This window comes from Pezoporus flaviventris, unplaced genomic scaffold (genome assembly GCF_033815535.1).
Source record: "Pezoporus flaviventris isolate CSIRO_AGI_PZ_B2104156 unplaced genomic scaffold, CSIRO_AGI_Pfla_v1 ptg000130l, whole genome shotgun sequence".
Taxonomy (NCBI): Eukaryota; Metazoa; Chordata; class Aves; order Psittaciformes; family Psittacidae; genus Pezoporus; species Pezoporus flaviventris.
This window is the reverse complement of record NW_026892678.1, coordinates 2,312,134-2,334,519: the sequence shown is the minus strand read 5'-3', so window position 1 is coordinate 2,334,519 and position 22,386 is coordinate 2,312,134. Positions and strand designations below refer to the sequence as shown.

Below are 22,386 nucleotides of genomic sequence, written 5' to 3'. Positions count from 1 at the left end.
CAATGAAGAGTACTCCAGGGAATGTGAAACTTAGGTCAAGATCATTGCCTACAGTTACTGCAGTAAGCAGTGAGGAAACTGGACTCAAAAAGTCTTATTTTCTGTCTGTACTGAATGGTGGTCATCTTAGTAATTTTTCTGCACCTGTGTTGTCAATAACTATTTCCAGGTATATCTTCACAAATCACATACTAACTTCACTAAAATCCTGAGACAAACCTCTAAAAAGATGACAACATACTAAGACAGTAAGAACAGAAAGCATTCCCTTTGTTCACTGTTAAAGCACTGTATAGTGAACAGAACCTATTAAATGTAGAATTAAATGGTCACCTGCTGTTCAGAAAAAGCAAGCAGATAAAAGTTAAAAACACAACATGATGTTGCATCAAAGCTTAATATCTAAACACACTCTATCAGCATGTATTTACATTGCAAGGTAGGACATAGAACAAAAAGTCAAGCACACAATGCACCAGTCAAAAGGACAAGTCAAGGTTTAAAGCCTTTATTAATCTGGGCAGAAGGTTTATGTGCATTTGTGATGATGAAGATTACGTAAGTCACCTTGTCAAAAACTTCCTACCTTTAAGGTACCATTCAAAACTAGCTCACTTTATGAAAACACTGGAATTCTTCTGAATTAGCTGAACTACAAAAGTCTGGTCTCTTAAAACATAAGGAAGCTCTATTACAAAGATGGAGTAGCCTAAGAAGCCAATTCTAAGATGCCAATGGAGCTTCCACATTCTGTTTTACCAGAGGCAGGAAAAATGGGAATGTTTAATGTACTGTTATCCTAGCTTTAAGCTACATGTAATTTACAGACGTAAGTATAAGGCATGCTTTTAGGGACTGATTTGACACCACAATCAGTGATCTGAAGGCAAAGAGAAAGGAAAGGGAGATGGAGACAAAACTAGAAATACTCCCTGTTCAAAGTCAATTAATCTGAAAAACATCCACTACTTCTCTGGCTGACATGTTCAGGCTCATTTCCTTTTGATTCCCTTCCCTGCCTTGTACTGAATATTTAAATGGCTAGCAGTACAAAGCTGAAGCATGGCTTACATGGCATTAGGATTACGAGCATTCTGCTAGTATTTAGTTTTACCTGAACAAGTCAAAATTTGAAATAACAAAATCATGTGTCAGACACAGAAAAGGTCAAGTAAGAGCAAACTAGGAAACCTCTCTACATTTAGTTTACATAGTTTGAGGCATGGACTATAGGTAGCAGGAGGAAGTGCTCATTTACAGGTAGAGTTACTACTTCTCCGAAAAACACATGTTGCTCAACATTTTGCCTCAGATTTAAAGCGCAAAAGCAGGAGGGGTTATTAGCTTCTGCCTGACTGCTGCTTAGCCAAAACTTTGCACAAAATGTGCAAGTAACAAAGGCAGATACACTCTGTGAACATTAGAAAGTACAAAGAATTGTTACTGACCTGTAATTATGTTCACAGACAGTTCCTCCTCCCTTCCAATGTACAAGAAGTTCAGCAGAAGAAATCCTAAACTTTCATTAGCTTGCACTCAAAATCATTCTTGTGACAGTCAAAGGCTTTTCAGTTGTGAACAGACTGTTATTGTTAATAGGGTTTTGTTTGGCTGGGTTTTTTTAAATAAGTCAACGTGTTTCAAAACCAGGAAAATTATGATTCTGTCTGTGGATTTCTTCTCTCAACATTCAACCTTCTGTGCTGTAAAATTCTCAAAAATGTTACTAAAACTCACTGAGTCCACAATTTTTCGGTTATCAGAAGTCAGAAAATTACAACTTAAAACTTACATACAACCTTAACTGTCACTACTCACATTTTAGAGTAAAATACACATTCCTAAATACTGGATCATGCTGCTTCCAGTACTTCTGCAGAAGAGAAGTCTTTCACCTTCTTATATCTGAAAGCTCCCAAACACACTCATAAAGCTACACCCATTACCAAGAATACGCCGCAACAAAATGTGTACATGTAAGCCACTGATTGCAGCTACTTCACTACAGCAAGGCACCTAGCTGGAAAATGTGTTTACACTGTATCAGGAGCTATTTCAAAACAGGAAGTCAACAGACTCACTGACACTGGAGGGAGCCAAGGTCTGCACTACACAGAATTGGGGCATGGTAATTACCAACCATGAGCTGATTCGCTGCAGTTACAGGCACCTAATGGAGACTCAGGGCTGACTGCAAATAGTGCTTCCATACAGTAGGGGAAGTAGTACCTCAGAAGTACTCCAGAGTCAAGTTCACAAGGTGCCTTTGTTCAACACACAGATTCAGAGAACTGCTGGTGTTTCTGCCACACATTTGGTCCCAATAGCCTACTGTTACTGCTCCATGCTACCATAATTCATACTTTGATCAGGTGGCACTACTATCAAATTACTGGCAAGCTCAGATGAAACAACACTCCATACTGCAACAATCTCCACGTGTAACATTCGTGCAGAAGTATTTGATGCATTATGTAGATGCCTTGAAAGCATGAATCCAGTAAAGAAGCCTTAGCCATACCACATACAGCCAGGCCAATTAATGTTTTCCTTGAAAGACACCGGAAACAAAAGAACAAGCCAGCTGCTTTTAGAAGAACTGTACCTGATCACCTCTCCTCAATGTAATGCAACTAGTGAGCCCATTAAAGCAGGTAATGAGAAGATTCATGTAATAATGATGGTCAAAGGCAGGGAGGGGAGGGGGAGTAGAATGAGAACGAGAGATCTTATTCAAGAAACAGTTGTTTAGAAAAAAACTGTAAGGATGAAAGTTTGCACTTTGCCTTTTAATACAGTTTGAGTGAAAGACCAAAGATAAAAAGGAGCAATCACTTGGTGCCATTCAAGTTATCAACCAGAACCATGGCAGACTTGAGTTTATAAAATGTAATTCTAGAAATAACCTTGCACATACGTCCCCTAAAAGGTAAACCAAGCCACACGAAAGTGGCTAGAGGAAAGAGCGCATGTCCAAAGCATCACCTATCAGGTAGTGACAGACAATGCCACATTGTGTTACTGTTTTGCCTTGCTGAGGCATAAAATTCACTAAAAAATGAACTCTCTACACAAAGGCCATATAGTTCTGAAGCAAGATGCTATTACAAATTAATCCTCCACATATTTTTTTAAATTGGATTTTTAATGTTTACCATGCATACTTACATGTGAAGCTAGCACAATTTAGAACTGAGAGAAATATTCCACAAGTTTCTGTCATTGAACAGGTTTTATGAATCTATTATAGGTCAATGCAAAATTAGTTGAGAAAAGCTGTGTTAGGCTAATTATTTCCCCCCCCATCTGGGTCCAAAATACAGCATAGACTGATATGGGCTTATTAGTATTTGTATTCATCTGTATGCAGTAATACAGGTTCTTCAAGGCGAGCTGCATATGGACTTATTCTATTTTAGACTTCATATGAAAGTAGCTCTCAATTACTAGTTATCAATTTAGCCCACAAACCACTTGCACCCAACACCTGCTGCACAAGAGATTGCATAGCACTCACCACCACTCTTGAACCTCCCTCTGCTCTGCAGTCACCCAAGATTTCTCCGAGAATTCAGTGTTATTACTGACAAAATCAATATACTCAGCCATTTTCCACTATATTCCACTAGAAGACTCTTACACAACTGACACTAGTAAAATAATAATTTAAAAATGGACTCAAGGTTATTCCTCCACCTCAAGCTTGCCCCTGTGCAATGTCGTAACATTGTTCCTAGGCTGAAACAGGACACTGGAATACACTGTACCCGAGACTTGTCCTGAGACAGAAGCATCCTACGGCTAGGAACAGGCTCAGAGAGAAAGACAGAGCTTGTGATATGGCCATGGTAAGAATAATATACACCTGACAACCAAGCAGGATCCGTAAAGATACAGGCAGGAATTACAGAGAAGAGGCCAGTAAGTCTTGATCTCCATGAATTTACGGGTACCTAATCTTCCCCAAATTAACAGAGATTTCAGTTCTATCGCAACATACAGATCTTCTAATATGATGATTTAAATGCACCACCAGTTGACAGCAAAGCTATAAATCACCTCAGCTCAAGCTCTGCTACAGTTGCTACAATGCTACCTTACCATGGACAGGTGTGGATAACATTCACCATAAAACTGATTACTGCTGGCAGCTTTGGCAAACTCAACACCTATAAAGACACAATGTCCCCATTGCCCCACCTGCGGTGGCATCTGCTAACAAGTGCTGTTTAGCAGAGCTATGAAAGGCATTTATTTACAAGTATTTGGTTAAAGTACATTAAGGGTTTTGCCCATGGATATTTACCTGTCTTGGGAAGGAGATCTTGTCCAAAAATCATTTCTGCAAGAAATTTCTGCTGGCACCTTGAACACCACCACCCAAACTCTCAAACCAGAATGCAAGCTCCAGAAAGACAACTCCTGACTATACTGACAGATAAGCCTGGAATCTGATGCAATCTATCCCAAGACCATGCAAAGAGAAGTTGTTGTCTAGAAGAAAAAGTGGAAGTGAAAGCGAAGCATCAGTCCTGATCATTTATCTTACTACTGGTATTAGGTACAATGGCACTTTAGGTGAATGCAGACCAGCAGGCACTGTAAGCTGAAAAATTCCAACACTAATGCTAGCAGAAATAAACAAGAATCCTAGATCGATAAATGCTTGCAAATTAAACAGAGACTGTTTCCAGTGGTACCCACTTCTTTCCTCTGAGCTTAGCTGAAGCCGCACAGGTCAGGAAGACACTAATCGATATGCAACTTTCAAGACATGAAAAGTGACATATGCTGTTACCAGAACAACACAGAGGAACCAAAAAGCTGAAAAATTAGCACACTATCAGAACAGAAAGAGCTATGAAGTGAATCAATGAAAAAAAAGTGAAAAAGTCTCAATTTCTTTTTCTAAGCAAAAAATGTTTTGACTTTTGTCATCAGGAAACAGAATGCCTTCTTTATAGACAGATCATCTACTGCTGCCATAGTTTATCACAAACAAAAACACCTTGAAGTTTCTACATCTGTAACTAGCTAGTTTCACCGAGTGTAGTGGCAACATTACACTGACACAATGTCACTGAGGTAGGATTAAAGCTGTTTCTTTTCAAAATTTTGGTGGCTTCTATTCCACAGCTCATCTTTTGCATTTGCTGGAAATTGATGTTATGTAACAGGGCTCCCAAAGCATTTGCTAGGCGTCAGAGGTTTCCAGTTGTAACAAAGTGGAAAAAATTTCTAACCTATGGGCAGCAAAAGGAAGTGACAAAAATCACATCAATTTCACCTGTAACTTACTCAAAGAATAAAGCAGTAAAGAAGGAAAAGGTAACTGTTCACCCAATAAGGAAGGACCAAAACAACGATAAGCAGAAAATTCTCCAGTGAGAGTCAGCAACCTCAAAAAAATTTATATATGGAAAAGGCAAAAAGAGCAAACACTGACAGACTGTTCCAGAACACTGAGGGGAGGAAAGAGGATGGAAGGAGAAATTACCATCTCTAGCTGATCAGATCACATAGGAGGAAAAGGTGCAACAACAGATTAAGGTACTAAACCCTTGGTCACTAGGGATAAAACCGTGTTACACAGCAGAGCAGTGTTACACTGAGGACACAAACAGAATTTCAACTGCAGACACTGAGAGTAGAAGACAAAACATGTCTAATAAATCTTCCCTGTTCACACAAGTATTTCAAATCAAAATCGAACATTAAAAAAAAAAAACCCACAACAAAATGCAAAACCAAAAACAAATTCACACACACCAAAAAAAAAAAAAACAAACCAACAAAAAAGAACGCTTACCCACGTATCGCTTTCCTGTTCTGTACTTCACCTGGATTAAGCTCAACTGGTGGCATAAAGACACAGGAAGTAATTTCCTCAAATAAGATACTGCCCATATCACCAAAGCTGCACTTAGCTGTTACGCGCGTAACACATGCCACTACCCTTCTGCTGGAGCGACATACTGAACAGGCACAGCTGCTGCCAGCAGCCTTGTCTTGCTTTCTTCTTCTGCGCTTGTTTCCCATTGTCTTAGTTCCTGCAAAAACTAGTGGCTAACCTCTGAACTGTAACTTGAAGGAATAAAGGCAAAACAGATCTGCATTCTTTCTTTACATTTAAGCAAGGTTTTAATCTTTACTGTTAACAAAAGAATATAAAATATTACTTTTGATTTAAACGAAAAAAAATAGTGATTCTATCAGAGAGATCACTGTGACTTTTAATGTCAGACTTTTGAGTTCTTTCATTTACCTGAAGTCTCACTGCTGTACTAAAGACAGTTTCATTTGTTTTGTTTCCCCAAAAATAACCACAGTGCAAGCACAGATAAGCCATTTTACTTCCTATAATTCTGTGTGTGTGGTCTATTACTATAAGAAAACAAAGCTATTTATACACAGCAGAATTCTGCTCTTCTGCACAGCATACCATGTGCTCTCGGAACTACTTTATTTTCACTGTGGTTGAACATTCCTTATTAGCACACTACCATGATACACAGCATTTAAATTTCTCTCCCACACACAGATGACGGAAAGGGAAAAACTAAAGAACTCCTTCGTTTAACCATAGGGTGATGTCAGGTATCAACCAGTTACGATCCCAAAGCAAGGCTTAACAAAAGGGAACGCCGCAACATAAAGTCAGCGTTCCTCCAAGTCTACCTGTTGATGCCACCGTTGAGGTCTGCCCTCGAACTCCCCGTCAGTTCCCACCCGACCTCGGCACCGTCAAGCCCCGCTCTCCCGCTCCGCTCCTGCGCCGGAATCCCCGCCAGCCCCTCGCTCGAGGCCCCGCGCCCGGGTCAAGCCGGGCCATTCAGGCGGCAGCGCCGCCCAGAGGCGGCACCGCTCGCCCACCGCCCCACAGGCCCAGCAGCCCTGGCACACCCCCCCCCGGCAGCACCGCGCCGAAGAGGGGGGTGGGCGCCCGCGCCGGCACTGCCGCCCTCCCCTCCGCCATCAGCACGCCCTGCTCACCTTGGGGAAGGTGCCCTCCCGCCGCGGGCTCTTCGGGTGGTCGAAGTGGCCGCGGTCCAGCATCAGGTAGAGGGAGAAGATCACCACGCAGAAAACTGCGCTGCCGAACACCGTGAACTGCCGGCTCAGCTTCATCGGCACGGCCGCCCGCCCGACCCAGCTGCTCCCGGGCCACAGTCGCCGCTCCGCGCTCGAGGGTTGGAAGGGGGGGAGAAGGGGGTGGAACTTCTCCCGCTGCGGCGGCCCACGGCACGGAGTGGCCCCGAGTCTTCTCCGGAGAAGTGCGAGAAGTTGCCCCCACCGCCCCGCCGACACCTCGCCGCCGCGCCGAGAGACGAGCACAGAGTTTCCGGCGGCGGATCAGGTTCGCGGGTAGGCTGACGCCCAGCAGGGAAGTGGCGGCGACAAGAGGCAGCAGCGCTGTGGGGCCGACCGAGCACCTCGGCTCCCGGCTTCCTTCTTGCTCCTCGTTCTCCTCCCGCGGCTGCCCCACCCGCGCACACGCTGCTGCCGCCCCTGATGCACCGCGGGCCGCTAGAGCGCCCAACAAGCCTCCCCGCGCCACTGCCGGGCCCGCCGCCGACTGGACCGCCGTGCCCCGCGCCCGGGCTCAGGGGCGGTGCCTAGCGCGTGTCATTGGCGCCCAGCCCCGCCTTACCCTCTTCCTCCCCAAAGGGACCGCGCCGCCGCAGTGTTCTAAGGGGAGCGCGGTCGCCGCTGTGGTCGCCTCCGGGACCAGCAGCATCTTCCTGCGGCGAGGAGCGGCCTGCTGTCCAGAGGTGCCGCGTAGCGGTCTCCCCGAGATTGCCGCCGCTCCGCCTGGGGGCGGTGTGTGGCAGCCTGCGCCGGGAAACACGAGGCGGCTCGGGGGGGAGGTGAGAGGGCTGAGGTGGCCCTCCGCCGGCCTTCCCTGCCCTTGCCGTTTCCTTCGGCGGAGTGGGGAGAGGAGACGGGAGGTGTGAAGAGACCACCGGCCCCGAGTGAGGCCCAGCGTCCCCGTGGCGTGTGGCAAAGAGCCGTTGCACCAGCCCTATCCCACCTTTCCGTGCCAGCCCTGTGTCTCCGCTAACAGCATCAGATGCAGTGGCTGGCTGCTGTCAGGCCCCAGCTTGGGTCTAGCTGTTCTGTGTCCAAACAAATCATAGGCTTTGCAAGAAGCACCGAGCGTGCCCGCAGGAGTGAGTCATGGCTGTAGCAGGCTGGCAGAGGTCCTGCCATTTGGTCTGCCTCACACTCCACAGCAATTTAGCCCCTTCTAGTTTTCAGAGGTTGAATCTGCCCAGGTTTGAAAACGGTCATGCCATGATATCTTACTTCAGATGCATTGACTACTACTGTGAGCACGCTGAACGTATCTTTTACCACTGTTGGTGTGCTTTCTTAAAGCGTGTCATTGAGACATACCCCTGCGACTTGAAGTCAGGATGTATGTGTTAGCATCACTACTTTCTTTTCTCCTCACATGAAATCCCCCAAAAAGTCGGTAAGACTGTAATAACACAGGAAAATTCAGCCCATGAAGTACAGTAGACTGTTGCAGGAGCCAAGATCATTGCAAAGATTTTCCATCTTTGGACCTTTGCCCAGTATCTTGCAGAACCTGCTCGTTCCAGTATCTTACAGAGCCTACTTGAGGTCTTGATTATTTGTAACTTCTCCCTCCATTTCTCCCACTGGGCAAAAACTTCCGCATGTCTAATTCTGGCTTGGAAAGGTGGTGCAGGACTCCTGCAGTTTCTGGGGATGGACGTTAGGAGCTACTATGGAGGGCATTGCTGACAGCTGAGAAACCACCTCTCATCCATGGTGCGCTGCTGTACGTACTGACTGCCTCTAATTCATTTTTTTAACACAGGGGAATGAGAAAGAGCAGTTGAAAAATCATCTGAGCAGTGGGGACTATACAGGAAGTAACCTGGGGAAGAACAAAAAAATGGGGGCTGGTGTAGGAGCAGAAAGGGACTGTCAACCAGCAAAAGCTAGGAATAAAACATGAAGTAGGTTAGGGTAAAGAATGCCAACACTTGGTGCAAGGCAAAATACAGGAAAGATGCAGATGGCCCTGTACAGAATCTAGGGTAAAACCCAGGAGTTTTAAAACTTGGCATTACAGTGCTGTTCAGCAAAAAGCTGCACACTCAAGGATCTCACCATTTCATATTTACTCTATTCCCCCTCTAGTGGCTGATTCCCACAGAAAATGCAATGCTTCTTACACCATTTGTTCTGTTAATGTAGTTAATTTGTTCTGTTAATGTGAATCAAAAAATCCAGATTTGCCATAATCTACATAAGATGTAATTTCCAAATTTCTTTTTCTTAAGGGGGAAATTATGTTTAAATCTACAATAAACTAACACTTAGATTATAAAAAAAGGCTTCAGGATTTGGGATACGTATTATTAAGGTTGATTCTTAAAGCCTTTGTTCTTTCTTTTTTTTTTTTCATGGAATATTTGGTTGATTCATTGAACAGAGTAGTAGGGTGCCTGGAGGGAAAAAACAGGACTATGAACAAACCAGTCCTCTGCAGACCTTCTGTCTTGCTTCTTAAAAAAAGTCAAAAACTGATGGATGAGGCAAGTACCATAGAGAGACAGTAGTGGTCAGGTGGCTAGGAGAACAAATGTTGCCACAGACCATCAGACCCTGTTCTCCTTGCTGTTAGAGGGTTTCTGGGTGATACTAAGTCATTCACTGAAATACCTGCAGAAAGCCGAAATGAATTTTTTGCTTTCTGGGCTCCTTCTCAAGACACATGTGATTTAACTTGCAGAAATATGCAGAACTGGTATTTGCAACTGAGGCCAATGAAAGCAATGAGCTTAGACCTTCCCTCACAAGGATCCTTTACACAAAAAAACTGTACTGTTTGTAATTAATAAACTAATTTCTTAGAACATCATTGAACTGTAAGGAAATTAACTGTTCTTCTGTTGGTTCACTGTTTCAGTGGTGTATATGGAGTAGCATGAGAGGTCACAACTTAGGATTACAATAAAACTGTATTTTGGATCATAGTAGTTTCAGAATCATAGTAAAGCAGTGAAGAAACCTGGGCCCAAACTCAGAGTGGTATTTGGTCTTGCACTTTAAAGCTGCATCATGATGTGTATTTGTTTGAGGGGGCAAATACAGGTTTCTATAAAACTGTGTCATGATATATATATATATGGACCAATTTGGGTTTTGTAGGCAACATTGTGACATGTTGTTTTCACAGGTTCTGATTGTGTGACTCTTCCTATTATTGTGGTCACAAATTTTTTTTAGGTGACACTTAAGATTAGACAATACCTGTTTAGATACAGGCTTAGTTCTGTTGCATTAGATACATGTAGTACTCTATCTTCTAGGATACACTATAGAAGGTGGACATGGCAAAGTTGCCAACATTTTTTATTGTTATGTGTCAAGAATTTCATTTTGTGATGAATGCAATCTTCTTGTTTTACCTTCAGTATTATGACTATGTTTTTGTTGCCCATTTAGGGTTAGATGGTGTCCTGGGTTCAGCAGTAGCTGAAGGACAGATGGGAACCTGAGTACTGTGGCTGAGACAAACTTATGCAGAAGTGCAGTACCAGATCTGTAGTCATATGAAGAAGTTTCATCTTAAATACAGACATGTCTTAAGCTGAGTAGATTTTCTTTTAGATCTCAGTTTTGGATTTGGGCACTTAAAGTTTGTCTAATCCCTTCCTTAGATGACAAATTATTTTTCTGGATCTAGCCTCTAATAGCAAACAGAGGAAACTAGGTTTTCCATAGTTACTTCCTTAGTGACCAGGCTGCTGTTATCTAAATTACATTTTCTATTACAGACTACAGAAACCTTATCTCTAGCTGTTAAGGAACTGTACAGTCAAGTAAACTCCGTAAGTGAAGGAATCTACCATCCAAACAAGGAAGAAAATACAGAAATATTGTATGGGTCTAATGTTTACCATTTTCCAACTGCATGCTACTCGTAAGAGTGCATAAATATACAATTATTGTTATTAATAATATTGTAAAAAAAAAATCTAAAAATATTTACTGGCAAGGGTTTGTTTCCACACCAGGTCAATGAATGTTAAATAATGAGATTGAGAAATACTATGTCTGTTTTAAAATTTATATAACTTCTATGTACATAAATATGCATTTAGTTCTTAGGGACAAATTATTTTGGTCAGGGTATTGTAAATTTATTGTCATGATATAAAACCATTACTATTGGATTGGACAAGTCATCGATAGTTGCTTATCTGAAAACTGTAACTAGCCTCAGAAATTTTGTAGTGATATAAGAATTTGGCAAACTTTGCAGTTCATCTTCAAGAAACAGGTTTTTCTCATTTTATTCTTGAATTAAATGCTTACACATTAATGTCCCATCTTTTGTAGCAACAGTTGCAATATGAGAAAAGGAGACAGTTTCTTAGGTCCATAACATACGGTATTTGATAGGTAGTTGTATTTGTGAGTATGTTAGAGAGGGGTAGAATATTTTTCATTTGCCTGAGATATTTCTTAATGGAAATGGAACTCAGTGTGTTCCACTGAGTATTGAAAAACAGTTGTGGTTATTCAGAAATTTTTATTTCTTCTGAGGTTCCTTTGTATACTAAGCTTTTTGTGAGTGTTTTTTTAATTATACAAAAATGACTGAGGTAATAGCACATGCATATATACATGATATTAGAATGGGGAGAACTTGCAAGGTATAGTAATTATGAGTAGTACATTTTGATGTACATTCTTATAGGACAAGTTAGAACTACAGGATCCCTTTCACCAAGTGCTGACTGACACCCCCTTACAATCTTTTTCATGAGCCATATGTCTTAAGCTGTGTAAAGGATGTTTGCCTTGAACGTAATTTTTCATAATGGATGGCCTGTTTTCCCACCATCTGTAACAAAGCCCTTTTCTGTTGGAGAACCTTGAACTGAACAGTCTTGCCTTAATCTTAGATTGGCTGGGTCAAAACAGCTGGATTTTGAGAAGCACAACAAATGTTAATTTAATGAGAATGGCATGACAAAAATAAAAAGATATCTTCAGTAGTCTGAAAGTAAGCTGTGACAAGCCACATGTTGTTAACTGGCTGAATGTGTGTAAAAGCACATGAAAGTTTACTGAAATTATTACAGAACAATCATTTCTATAACAAGAAGCACTCAAATCAAAGTTTTGAATAACAAAAAAAAAAAAATTGGTGTTGGACAAGCTTGTTTGTTCATGATGCATCTAGCCATTACACAATGCATCAATGTATTTTTACAAAGCAAAAGAATGCTTTCTTTGCTGAATGCTATCAGATACCGGGTTTTTACTTGTACTCATTCATGTCTGTAATTATATGGACATTTTCTAAAAAAAGAACAAAAACACAAGAAAAAATGAGCAGTGAATGTTTTATTCTCAAAATAAAAGTTGACTCTTTCAGTGTTCAACACAAAGCAAAGGTACAGCACAGAGAGAAAAGCCTTTATCGTAAGCAATGCAACACTGGCTAAAAGCATAGGCTAAAAGTAAATCATAGGCTGAACTAAGGAAAGGAAATACGAACATTGTAGAATGAAACATTTGGTGTCATTCCATTCTCAATAAAAACAGTGATCAGAGTTATTATGTAATACTAGAGTTACATCTCATCTCCAAACAAGGTATAGCCAGTTTTCTGCACCTCCAAGCATCCTAAATGTAATAACGCCATCTCTAGGAAGCATAATAGCAAGGCAGTATTTAATCAAAAAATATGGTATTATCCTAGTTATTGTTAGAGTTATTCACAACTGGGAAACCATTCTGGGAAATGTAAATCTTTAAATGCAAACATAGTTTAAGGGGAATAAACTAATGGGTGGAGATAAGGTTCTGCATTAGTAATATCAAAGTAAAAAGCAATGTCTCAGATATGTTGTAAGAAGTCACAGAGTAATATCAGTTTAGATTTTTAATGAACTAGTTTCTAATAAATATTAAAAAGTAAACAGTAATGAAAATGTTCATCAGAGCGACAAATGTTATACTTGTTAAAAAGGCCTGTTACAAGTGTAAAATTAGTACTACTTCAGAAAGTCTGTTTTATGATTATAAGTTTAGTAACAGAAATAAATGTAAACCAAGCTTAGCTTATGTTTTGCTGTGATACATTTCTATAAAATATTACCTTGACTATATGACTTAGCCTCTACAGTACAAAAAATGGGTCAAATATCAGTCATCTATATTCATACAAAGATTAAATGTATTAGAGACATGTTTCATTCTTTCTGAACTTTTAACAGGGGCAAAAAACTTATGATTATGGAACATCACTAATGCTCTTATGAAGTACATGATTTGAATCCACAAGTTTTAAACCATGTGCTATAAGGAAGAAGCTGAGCGCATCTACAATGCTCTCACATTATGCAGTAATGGCCTAAGCAGCCACAATAGTCAGAAGGACATTTGGTAGTGAATATTTTGCTGTGCTTTGGAGCAATGCCTCAGAGTGTATGCGACTATATGGGAATGTGTTATTTCATGTCCCAGCTTGACAGAAAATAACTATTCATTTCTACAGAAGTTCTAAATCTTTATTTGAACAGGTAACTCACTGTAACTTCAAATGCAAACATCCCTAACAATGTTGGACATTTCTAATGTTTGGTATGAAAACTAATTAAATCACAGCGTATATTTGCAATTTTCCTTTTCTTGGAAAAATGTTGACAATGTGGAACAAAATTTGTGTGAGTCTATTGTTGCTTACTGCCTTTTAAATATAAAGCTTTGAAATTGCAGGCACAAAGTGTGCTGTATTTTCAGATGTATTCTGGTTCTTATTTTTTCCTTTGATCCCTTTTCAATTCAGATGAAAAGTAAAACATGAAAAGAATATTACAAATCAACTTCATCTTTTGAAAAATACCTTTTTTCTGTTGACTGATGCAATTGACTATTGGCAAGAAGTTTGTAAAAAATTGTCCTTAATGTGTGAGCCTCTGTAAAAAGCAACCAAAAAGAAAAAAAATGTCTAGGCAGCCCAACTCTGAAGAGCCCATAAGTTATTAAAAGCAGAAGACAAAATTGGATAAAGAGTAACAATCATCACAGGAGTACAGATTCACCAGTTACATTTCTTTAATCAAAACTAACCCTTTTGGCTTTTCTAAATTTCCGTAAGAAACCCTAAAATAGCTACCTTTTATGCTGCCCACGCATGTATCTCACACATGTGCTAAAGGTTAATTCTGACTGCACAAAGCTAACAATATTACACTTCCCAAAGTGATAGACAGTATGCCCCAGCTGTCCCAGGCATGCCCCGTGGAAGTGCAGTGTGTTCCTTGGCTGGGAAAAGGCAAACAGCCTGGGCTGTTTGGTGTTGAAGGAGGTAGTGGCAGCTGCTCAGCTGGTTGAGACTTCAACAGAAACTTTTGCAGTGAATGTGTGTGCGGTATGAAGGAGTGGACGCCTAATCAAAAATACTGTAGGGGAAAAAATGAACAAGATGAGAATTTTGTTATATATTGGAAAACAGAAAGAATGTCCATTACATGTCAAGTACCTTTGAACTTCCACCAGTCCATTTTTGTGCTTTTACTGATGTGCCCCATATCCAACACTGTCAGCAAGGCGATCGATGCCTTACTAAGGCCTCCTGGGCAGCAATACCCCGTGCAAGAACTCTAAAGGATTTTGAAGTGTTAACCAAAAAAACAAAACAAAACAAACCAAACAAACAAAACAAAAAAACCTAATCAACCAAAAAACCCAGGAAAAAAAGGGAAGATTTTTACATGCTGTAACATGTTGCAACAAGCTTGTATGAACCTTGCAGAACATGACCTAAATTGTAGAGAGGTTGCCTACTTGGTTACGCTACTTCATGGCGCAATTTAGAAAGCAAAACAAAGAAATATGTTAGCACTATTTATACAGTTCTGGTGAGGATGGCCCCACAGTTCCTGTGGGAGACGCATGAAAGAAAATTTTGTGACATGCTGTCTTACAGTTACAGCATATTAGAAAGGCAGGAAGAAAAGGAGAAGCTCTTCTATTGGCAGCAAAACAAATAAGACTTAGTTTCCTGTCATTTTGCTCCCTTTTCTTTACTTTGTTGTAATTTAATACAGGACAAGCACCATTTTCCTCAATGGTGGCATTTATTGGCTTATCTTCCCTCAGGAAACCTTATTTAGGTTTAAATAGGAGTTAAGCTAATTGTGAAACTTCTCCATTTAGGAATTAATCAGATGTCTGTCTTCTAGATGATTGCCCATTCTTACTAATTCTGTAAGACTCTTAACATCTTTGTTACCACTGTTTTTCTGTAATATTTGATTGATATACCTTTAAAACTTACAGAAGAGAGGACACAGGAGTCTTCTTATTAAAGAATTTTTTTTCCTCATTAAATAAGGAACAGTGCTGAGATTTTTGATAAAATATTGTTTTTTGACATATAAGGATTAAATAATAAATGCAGTGCCCTCCACAACCACAGCACAGAAGACTGGAAACTAGTGGTGATAGAAATGTGTGCTATCAAATATTGCAACTGGTCCTCAGACTCAATGCCACTGGTCCTAAGACATCTGTCAAATGACATTAAACAGGAATCACTAAGTAGTTGTGATAACATCCTGACATTGTATCTTGGCTTTTCTGTTAATGATGTTGCATTCCTACAGTTAATTATTAATTAGCTCCTTAGCTCTTTCATCTTTCTTTCTGCTGTGAGGAAAAATGTGTGAATGATAGGGAAGATATTTCCCAGTCTCCTCTCTGTTGGAGGCAACAAGGGGAGGAGTGACTTCTATAGCTTTTTCTTCACAGCATGCTGACTGCATCACAAGCAGTCATATGCTTGTCAACATGACCATGTCTGCTCCATAACCACATTGCCAATGTCAGCAAGATACAAGACTCAATTGGCACTCTCTGTGGTGATGACAAGTAATACAGGTGTCTGATCTGCATACAGAAATTCAGTGTCATTTTATTCTTGCTTTTATAAAGGCTAGATTAATTTGCCTGTTATGCTTATCATAGAATCGTAGAAGAGTTAGGGTTGAAAAGTACCTTAAGATCATCTAGTTCCAATCCCCCTGCCATGGGCAGGGACACCTCACACTAAACCATATCACCCAAAGCCTTCGTCCAACCTGGTCTTGAACACTTCCAGGGATGGAGCATTCACAACCTCCCTGCGCAACCCATTCCAGTGCCTCACCACCCTAACAGGAAAGAATTTCTTTCTTATATCCAATCTAAACTTCCCGTTTAAGTTTTAACACGTTACACTTTGTCCTATCACTACAGTCCCTAATGAAGAGTCAATCCCCATACTGGATAGATACTGGAAGGCTGCTATGGTCTCCATATACTGGATATACTGGAAGGCTGCTATGAGGTCTCCACGCAGCCTTCTCTTCTCCAGGCTGAACAGCCCCAGCTTTCTCAGCCTGTCTTCATACGAGAGGTGCTCCAGTCCCCTCATCATCCTTGTGGCCCTCCTCTGGACTTGTTCCAACAGTTCCATGTCCTTTTTATGTTGAGGACACCAGAACTACACACAATACTCCAGGTGAGGTCTCATGAGAGCAAAGTTGAGGGGCAGGATCACCTCCTTCAACCTGCTGGTCACGTTTCTTTTGATGAAGCCCAGGATACGGTTGGCTTTCTGGGCTGCAAGCGCACACTGAAGCCGGCTCATGTTCATTTTCTCATTGACCAATACCTCCAAGCCCTTCTCTGCAGGGCTGCTCTGAATCTCTTCTCTGCCCAACCTGTAGCTGTGCTGGGGATTGCTCTGACCCAGGTGTAGGACCTTGCACTTGTCATGGTTAAACTTCATAAGGTTGGCATCAGCCCACCTCATAAGCGTGTTGAGGTCCCTCTGGATGGCATTCCTTCCCTCCAGCATATCAATTGAACCACACAACTTGGTGTCATTGGCAGACTTGCAGAGGGCGCACTCAATCCCACTGTCCATGTCAGTGGTGAAGATGTTGAGCCAGACCGGTCCCAACACCGATCCCTGAGGAGCACCTCTCGTTACTGGTCTCCAGCTGGACACTGAGCCATTGAACATAACTCTTTGTGTGTGGCCATCCAGCTAGTTCTTTATCCACCAAGTGGTCCACCTATCAAATTGATGTCTCTCCAATTTAGAGACAAGGATGTCATGTGGGACAGTGTCAAACGCTTCGCACAAGTCCAGGTAGATGACATCAACTGCTTTACCCCTGTCCATCAGTTCCGTAGCCCCATCATAGATGACCACCAAATTGGTCAGGCAGGATTTCCTCTTAGTGAAGCCATACTTGCTGTCACCAAGCACCTTGTTGCTGTCTTGAAGCCCCAGCTTAGTGTATACTGGCAAATGAGACTTCAGACAGGTGCGAGAAAATTCTAGTTGGTGTAGTGGTTCTAGTGGTTCATGCTGCTGTGCCTTCAGAAAAACTAGAACAAAACATTGCTGTCCCTCAGATGAAGCTTTATTTTGATGGTGTCAACTGGATAAGAAATATGCCAATAGTGAGAGAATGTGCCTTCAACAAGTTTTACAACACTTACAAGATTGAATGAGAGTACTTTGCAAGGGATTGGTGGTTTGTGATTGAATTGCAGGTAACCGACTATTCACACCTATGCATTTAAACCATACAGCAAAAACACTGAGGCTGAATTATGGAGTTCCATGGAGTATTTTTGTGCTTCCAGTAACATCAAAATTGTGCATAATATGAACCATGGCTATCGCTGTGTATTTGATATGCAACTTGCAGATGCCTTACGAATAACAACTCCCATCTCTTTGCCAGTTTCCCAATCTGATGCCATGAAAGTGGACATGTAACTTGATGAAAATATATGATAATGTCATTTTCTAAATCATAACAATATAAATCATTAACTTTTTTTTTCTTCTTGGTATGCTTTATTAAATATAAATGACACAGCAGACTATTCATGAATTAGTATGCTCATTTTGTAGTACATAGAGGTAATCTTCAGATTCAACTTTGAGTTAAATCAAGATCTTTATTAGGATTCAAAGTTGATTTAAGCTGTTGCTTCAGTTACATAAACACTAAATGAGAAGGTAAACATTTGAAAACTTCTCTGTAGTTAGAAAATCAAGTAATACTAGTTTTTGTTTTTAGAAACCACAAGCGATCTACCATTATCATTTACTTAATAACATAGAAGCAATCTTCCTGGGGGGGGGAGTTGTAACATTTTCTCAGCCTTTTTTAAATTTAGGAGGAAGAAAAGTGGTGAATCTGGAATACTAATGAATTAGTGTTTTTTAAGTTCTTATCACCTAACAAGAAGAACCTCTTTTTCATTGTCACTATAAAAGAGGTGTTAGGGATACTGCTTCAAAAAAGTTTCTTACAAGGGAAAGTATAGCTTTATTCCAGAATTGATTTCACTGTTAAGCTGAGGCAGCAAATCTTTGTCTAGATGTTTCTTGACTGAACAATTCTCTTTCCCTGTTTTTTAAGACATCCTGCTTTCTTTCCATGTATTTTATTTCTACTGTGCTAATGCTAACCTGTATTTTAACTGATATTTAAGGGCTAGCATTTCAACCTTTACATAATTTCAAAAGAGTTATAATTAAGTTTAGTGAATCACAGCTGACACAGAGTGGGAAGTCAGGCCTTTAATGGTACAGTTTAAGTTTACTTAAGTAGTCACTAATGCTAACAGTCAGTTGTGATGTTTGATGCATTCCTGAATTCACATCACCTACCTTGTGCTGCAGCATTAGAGATCATGATGGTGCATGGTCAGTGCAGCCAGGCAAAGCAATGAAGGTGATACCTAAGGAAACAAAAAATAATCTGTTTTGAGACAGCTGGGTTCCTGAATTCAACTTTTCCTTTGATTGCAGAAATACTTTTGATGGCGTAAGCAAAACAACATAGGTTTATATTAGTTTAAGCTTAATGTTAAACCACACCTTTAATTGTAAAGCAGTTTAACTGGCAATAAAGATAAATTTACTTACAAGTTTAACCCAGGGGGCAATGATCTGAATTTTGTGTGTGTCTGAATTCTGTGTAACAGTCAAATACACAAGACTAAAATTCGTTACTGGGTCCTGGATTTGTTTGGTTACTGTGACTAATGAAAAGCTATTGATAATTCTGTTCTTCTGATGTATCCTGCCCTCTGCGGAGCTAGGGTACTCTCTGGGCAGCTTAAGCCAAGATTTCCAAGGCCAAGAAAGAAAACAATGTGAAATTTGAATTCAAACTGTCATCATGGAAGAACATAAGATTATATTTCTGGAGTTCTCTTATTTCTTTGAAAGAAACACGATATATTAGAAGGCATCCAGAATAAGTTGAAGGAAGCTGACTATTATGCTGGACAACAGAATTGTTCTGATCATAGAGGATTTTTGCATTTATGCAGTTTAGAAACCACCTGTCCTGGGTTCAGCAGTAGCAGTCATTTTTCTCCTTCTTGGTAGCTGGTGCAGTGCTGTGTTTTGACTTTCGGGCTGAGAACAGAGATGATAACAAGGACTTTGTGAGCCTCATGCTCTGCCAGGGAGGAGGGGAAGCCGGGAGGAAGCAGAGACAGGACACCTGACCCAAACTGACCAAAGAGGTATTCCATACCACAGCACGTCATGCCCAGGATGTAACTGAGAGTTACCTGGAAAGGTTAGAGACTGCGGGGCTGGATGAGGTATCAGCCGGTGCTTGGCTGGGCTGGGGGGGGGCAAGTTATCGGTTGGCTGGTGGTGAGGTGTTGTATTCTCTTCCCTTGTTATTCCCTTTATCATTATTATTATTGATGGTAGCAGTAGTGATTTGTGTTATACCTTAGTTACTAAACTGTTCTTATCTCAACCCATGGGAGTTGCATTCTTTTCGGTTCTCCTCTCTGTCCCTCCAGGAGTAGGGGGAAGGAAAGAAAGAGGGAGGAAAGAGGGGGAGTGAGTGAATAAGGGGTCTGGCTGGGTTTAAACCGCGACACTCTCCAAAATGCACAGAACTTAGTGAAACTAAGTGAAACTAGTCCAGTGAATCTTGCTATCTTAAAATAGCTTAAGTTCTGGAATGGAATGAATGAATTAATTAAGACACATTTGAAAACCACAAAAATCTGGTAGAAGAAATAGCAACAGATTGCTTGTCCTTTTACCTAGCAGTTTAAAGGCCAGTTCCTAACCTTGACCCTATGCCAGGTGTCTGAAAAGATATGTACAATATTCGTTCTGAAACTATCCAATTTGCAATAAAAAGAGACAAATCTGACAAATCTTAGGGAAACGTATATTTTGTCACTGTTTTCAGAGTTAACTGTCAATAAAAGACTAAAATTCTGAAGCTGTATTACTGCTGCCTCTGGTCAGGGGTGAGATAAAGTCTTAATACAGTTGGGTGCATGGAGCAGTCACCTTTAATTTGTTGACTTAAATAAGCTGTTAAACTTTTTCTATTAAAAAAAATAGCTGGACAACAATAAATGTTCAAAACACAAACTTAAGTATCATCTACAAGTCTATAGAGTCTCATGCTCTTAGGCTTACTTAGGTTTCTTTCAGTATCCAAATGAATCAACAACTACCAAATACCAGTCTTTCTTCAAAGGAAGAAAAAAAAAAATTGAAAGATAAAACCTTTGAGCCATATTTGACCACAGATGGAATAGAGCTATGACCAAAGCAGTTTTCAATTGATTATTCCCAAGTTCTGAAAAAAAAGACTGTGCTTTCCTTGTAAATAAGTAGAACTTCAAATAAGTAGAAGTTAGTATGTTCCATCATGTTCTTTTCTTGATTTCTTTTTTTTTTTTTTTTTTTGAACAGAAGGCTTGCATGTGATTAGACAAAGCAGAGGGCATGTTACTCTTGTACTATTTTCTAACTGAAACATTATTTTTTATCTAACAATAGTTTGGGAATAGACGTATTTTTAGTGTTGTAAAATAAACTTATTTGTCAGTTACAAAAAGAGCTTCATATGCATCTAGAAATATTTAAATATGTATCTGTAAATCTTAGCAAACATAAGACACCAAAATAATGTATACCACAATAACTGCGGCAATTAGAAAGCTATGCATTCAAATAGTTTAGAATATCTTTACAATTCCATTTTTTTTAATATTGATAATGGCAAGTGTAGTATAAGGGAGATATTTTAAGGAATATCAGCAAGTTGAAAAGAAAATCTGAATAGATAAAAAGATTATCAGTAGTTATTTTAAATAATTAATTTATTATCACTGTATAGGTTCTTTTTCTGCATCACAGTTAGTCTGGACCCATCTTTGTTCAGTAAGACAAAATGCCACAGTTATATTACATTTCTGAAGTGAATTATTTTAAATGTGTAATCTTACAGCTTGCCTATGATTAAAACAAAACAAAACAATTTACTCATCATAGTTGGCACACTTGCTTGAAGTCTTAACACAAGGATTATGGAATCCAAATTATATTTCCCAGTGTTATCATCAGCCTGGTCATTACTACAGAGATCTGTCAATGATACTCGACTTCTTTCAGCACAATCTCTCTTTGCATACAGTTCTCTAAATAATTCTTACGCATTTACCAGTGAATATAAACCTGTTTCTCAAAGTAAGAGCTCTGTTAGTGTATTTGCATTTGTGCAGTGCCTAAGCAGACAAAATGATATTGCAGTTTAAACAGTTCTCCTCCAGCAAGCCAACATCACAGCTATTACTGCAAAAGAAACTTCACTAGTCCAATGCTTTAATTATGCTTCACAGGACAAAAATGTGATTGAAAGCCTGACTGTGAAATCCCAGGACAGCTTTCTGGTAATGGTGCATGTTCCACTTCACTTTTATGCTGTTATGTGCTTAGAAAAAAATCTTCTATTATCTTAAAACATTGTTATAGACATACTGTATCAGAAAGAGTGTGGATTTTTTGTTGAAATGGGAGGCAGCGAAGTCCAGAAGTACAGCCAACTAAAGAGGAATGAAGTGCACCGGATTTCCCAAGATTAAGGAGCTATAATATAAACTTGAATATTCCTATTAAGATGCTTTTTTAAATATTCACCACTGACACATTAAATTGGAACCATGGTACCTTCTATTAGTGATGATGGCCAGTGATCCGATCTGAACTGTAAGACATCCTTAAAATGGTGCTTGTGGAAGAGAATGTTAAAGCTGTAAATGCAGATGTTGTTGAGAGCAAGAGTTAAATGTTTCGAAATGTCTGTGGATACAGTAAAAAAGGAATTTGAGTATATGTGATGCAGAAGTGGCCGCTTCATGAGTCTAGACACATTATTTTCTCCAAAATCCTTTCTCCACCTTCTTCTCAAAATGATAGCTGTATGCAATTCCTTGTTTGAACTTGATATTTACTATCATTATGATTCGCGATAGCAGTCAAAAATG

General features: G+C 40.1%; 1 protein-coding gene and 1 long non-coding RNA gene across 3 annotated transcripts in view; one reads left to right on the top strand and one right to left on the bottom strand.

Annotated features, from left to right (window-relative positions):
- Positions 1–7,470, bottom strand: part of MAN2A1 (mannosidase alpha class 2A member 1) — a 119,838-nt gene extending 112,368 nt beyond the window's left edge. For both annotated transcript variants that reach the window (XM_061478702.1, XM_061478703.1), the window contains exon 1: positions 6,994–7,470. In XM_061478702.1, the coding sequence (XP_061334686.1) occupies positions 6,994–7,128 (135 nt within the window). In that variant the 5' untranslated portion in view covers positions 7,129–7,470. The remainder of the gene's footprint in view (positions 1–6,993) is intronic.
- Positions 7,471–8,340: 870 nt separating this feature from the next.
- On the top strand, positions 8,341–12,369 carry LOC133282613 (uncharacterized). The gene is made up of 2 exons (XR_009747670.1): positions 8,341–10,486; positions 10,522–12,369. It is a non-coding gene; the product is annotated as an uncharacterized LOC133282613 (long non-coding RNA).
- The last annotated feature ends 10,017 nt before the right edge of the window (positions 12,370–22,386 follow it).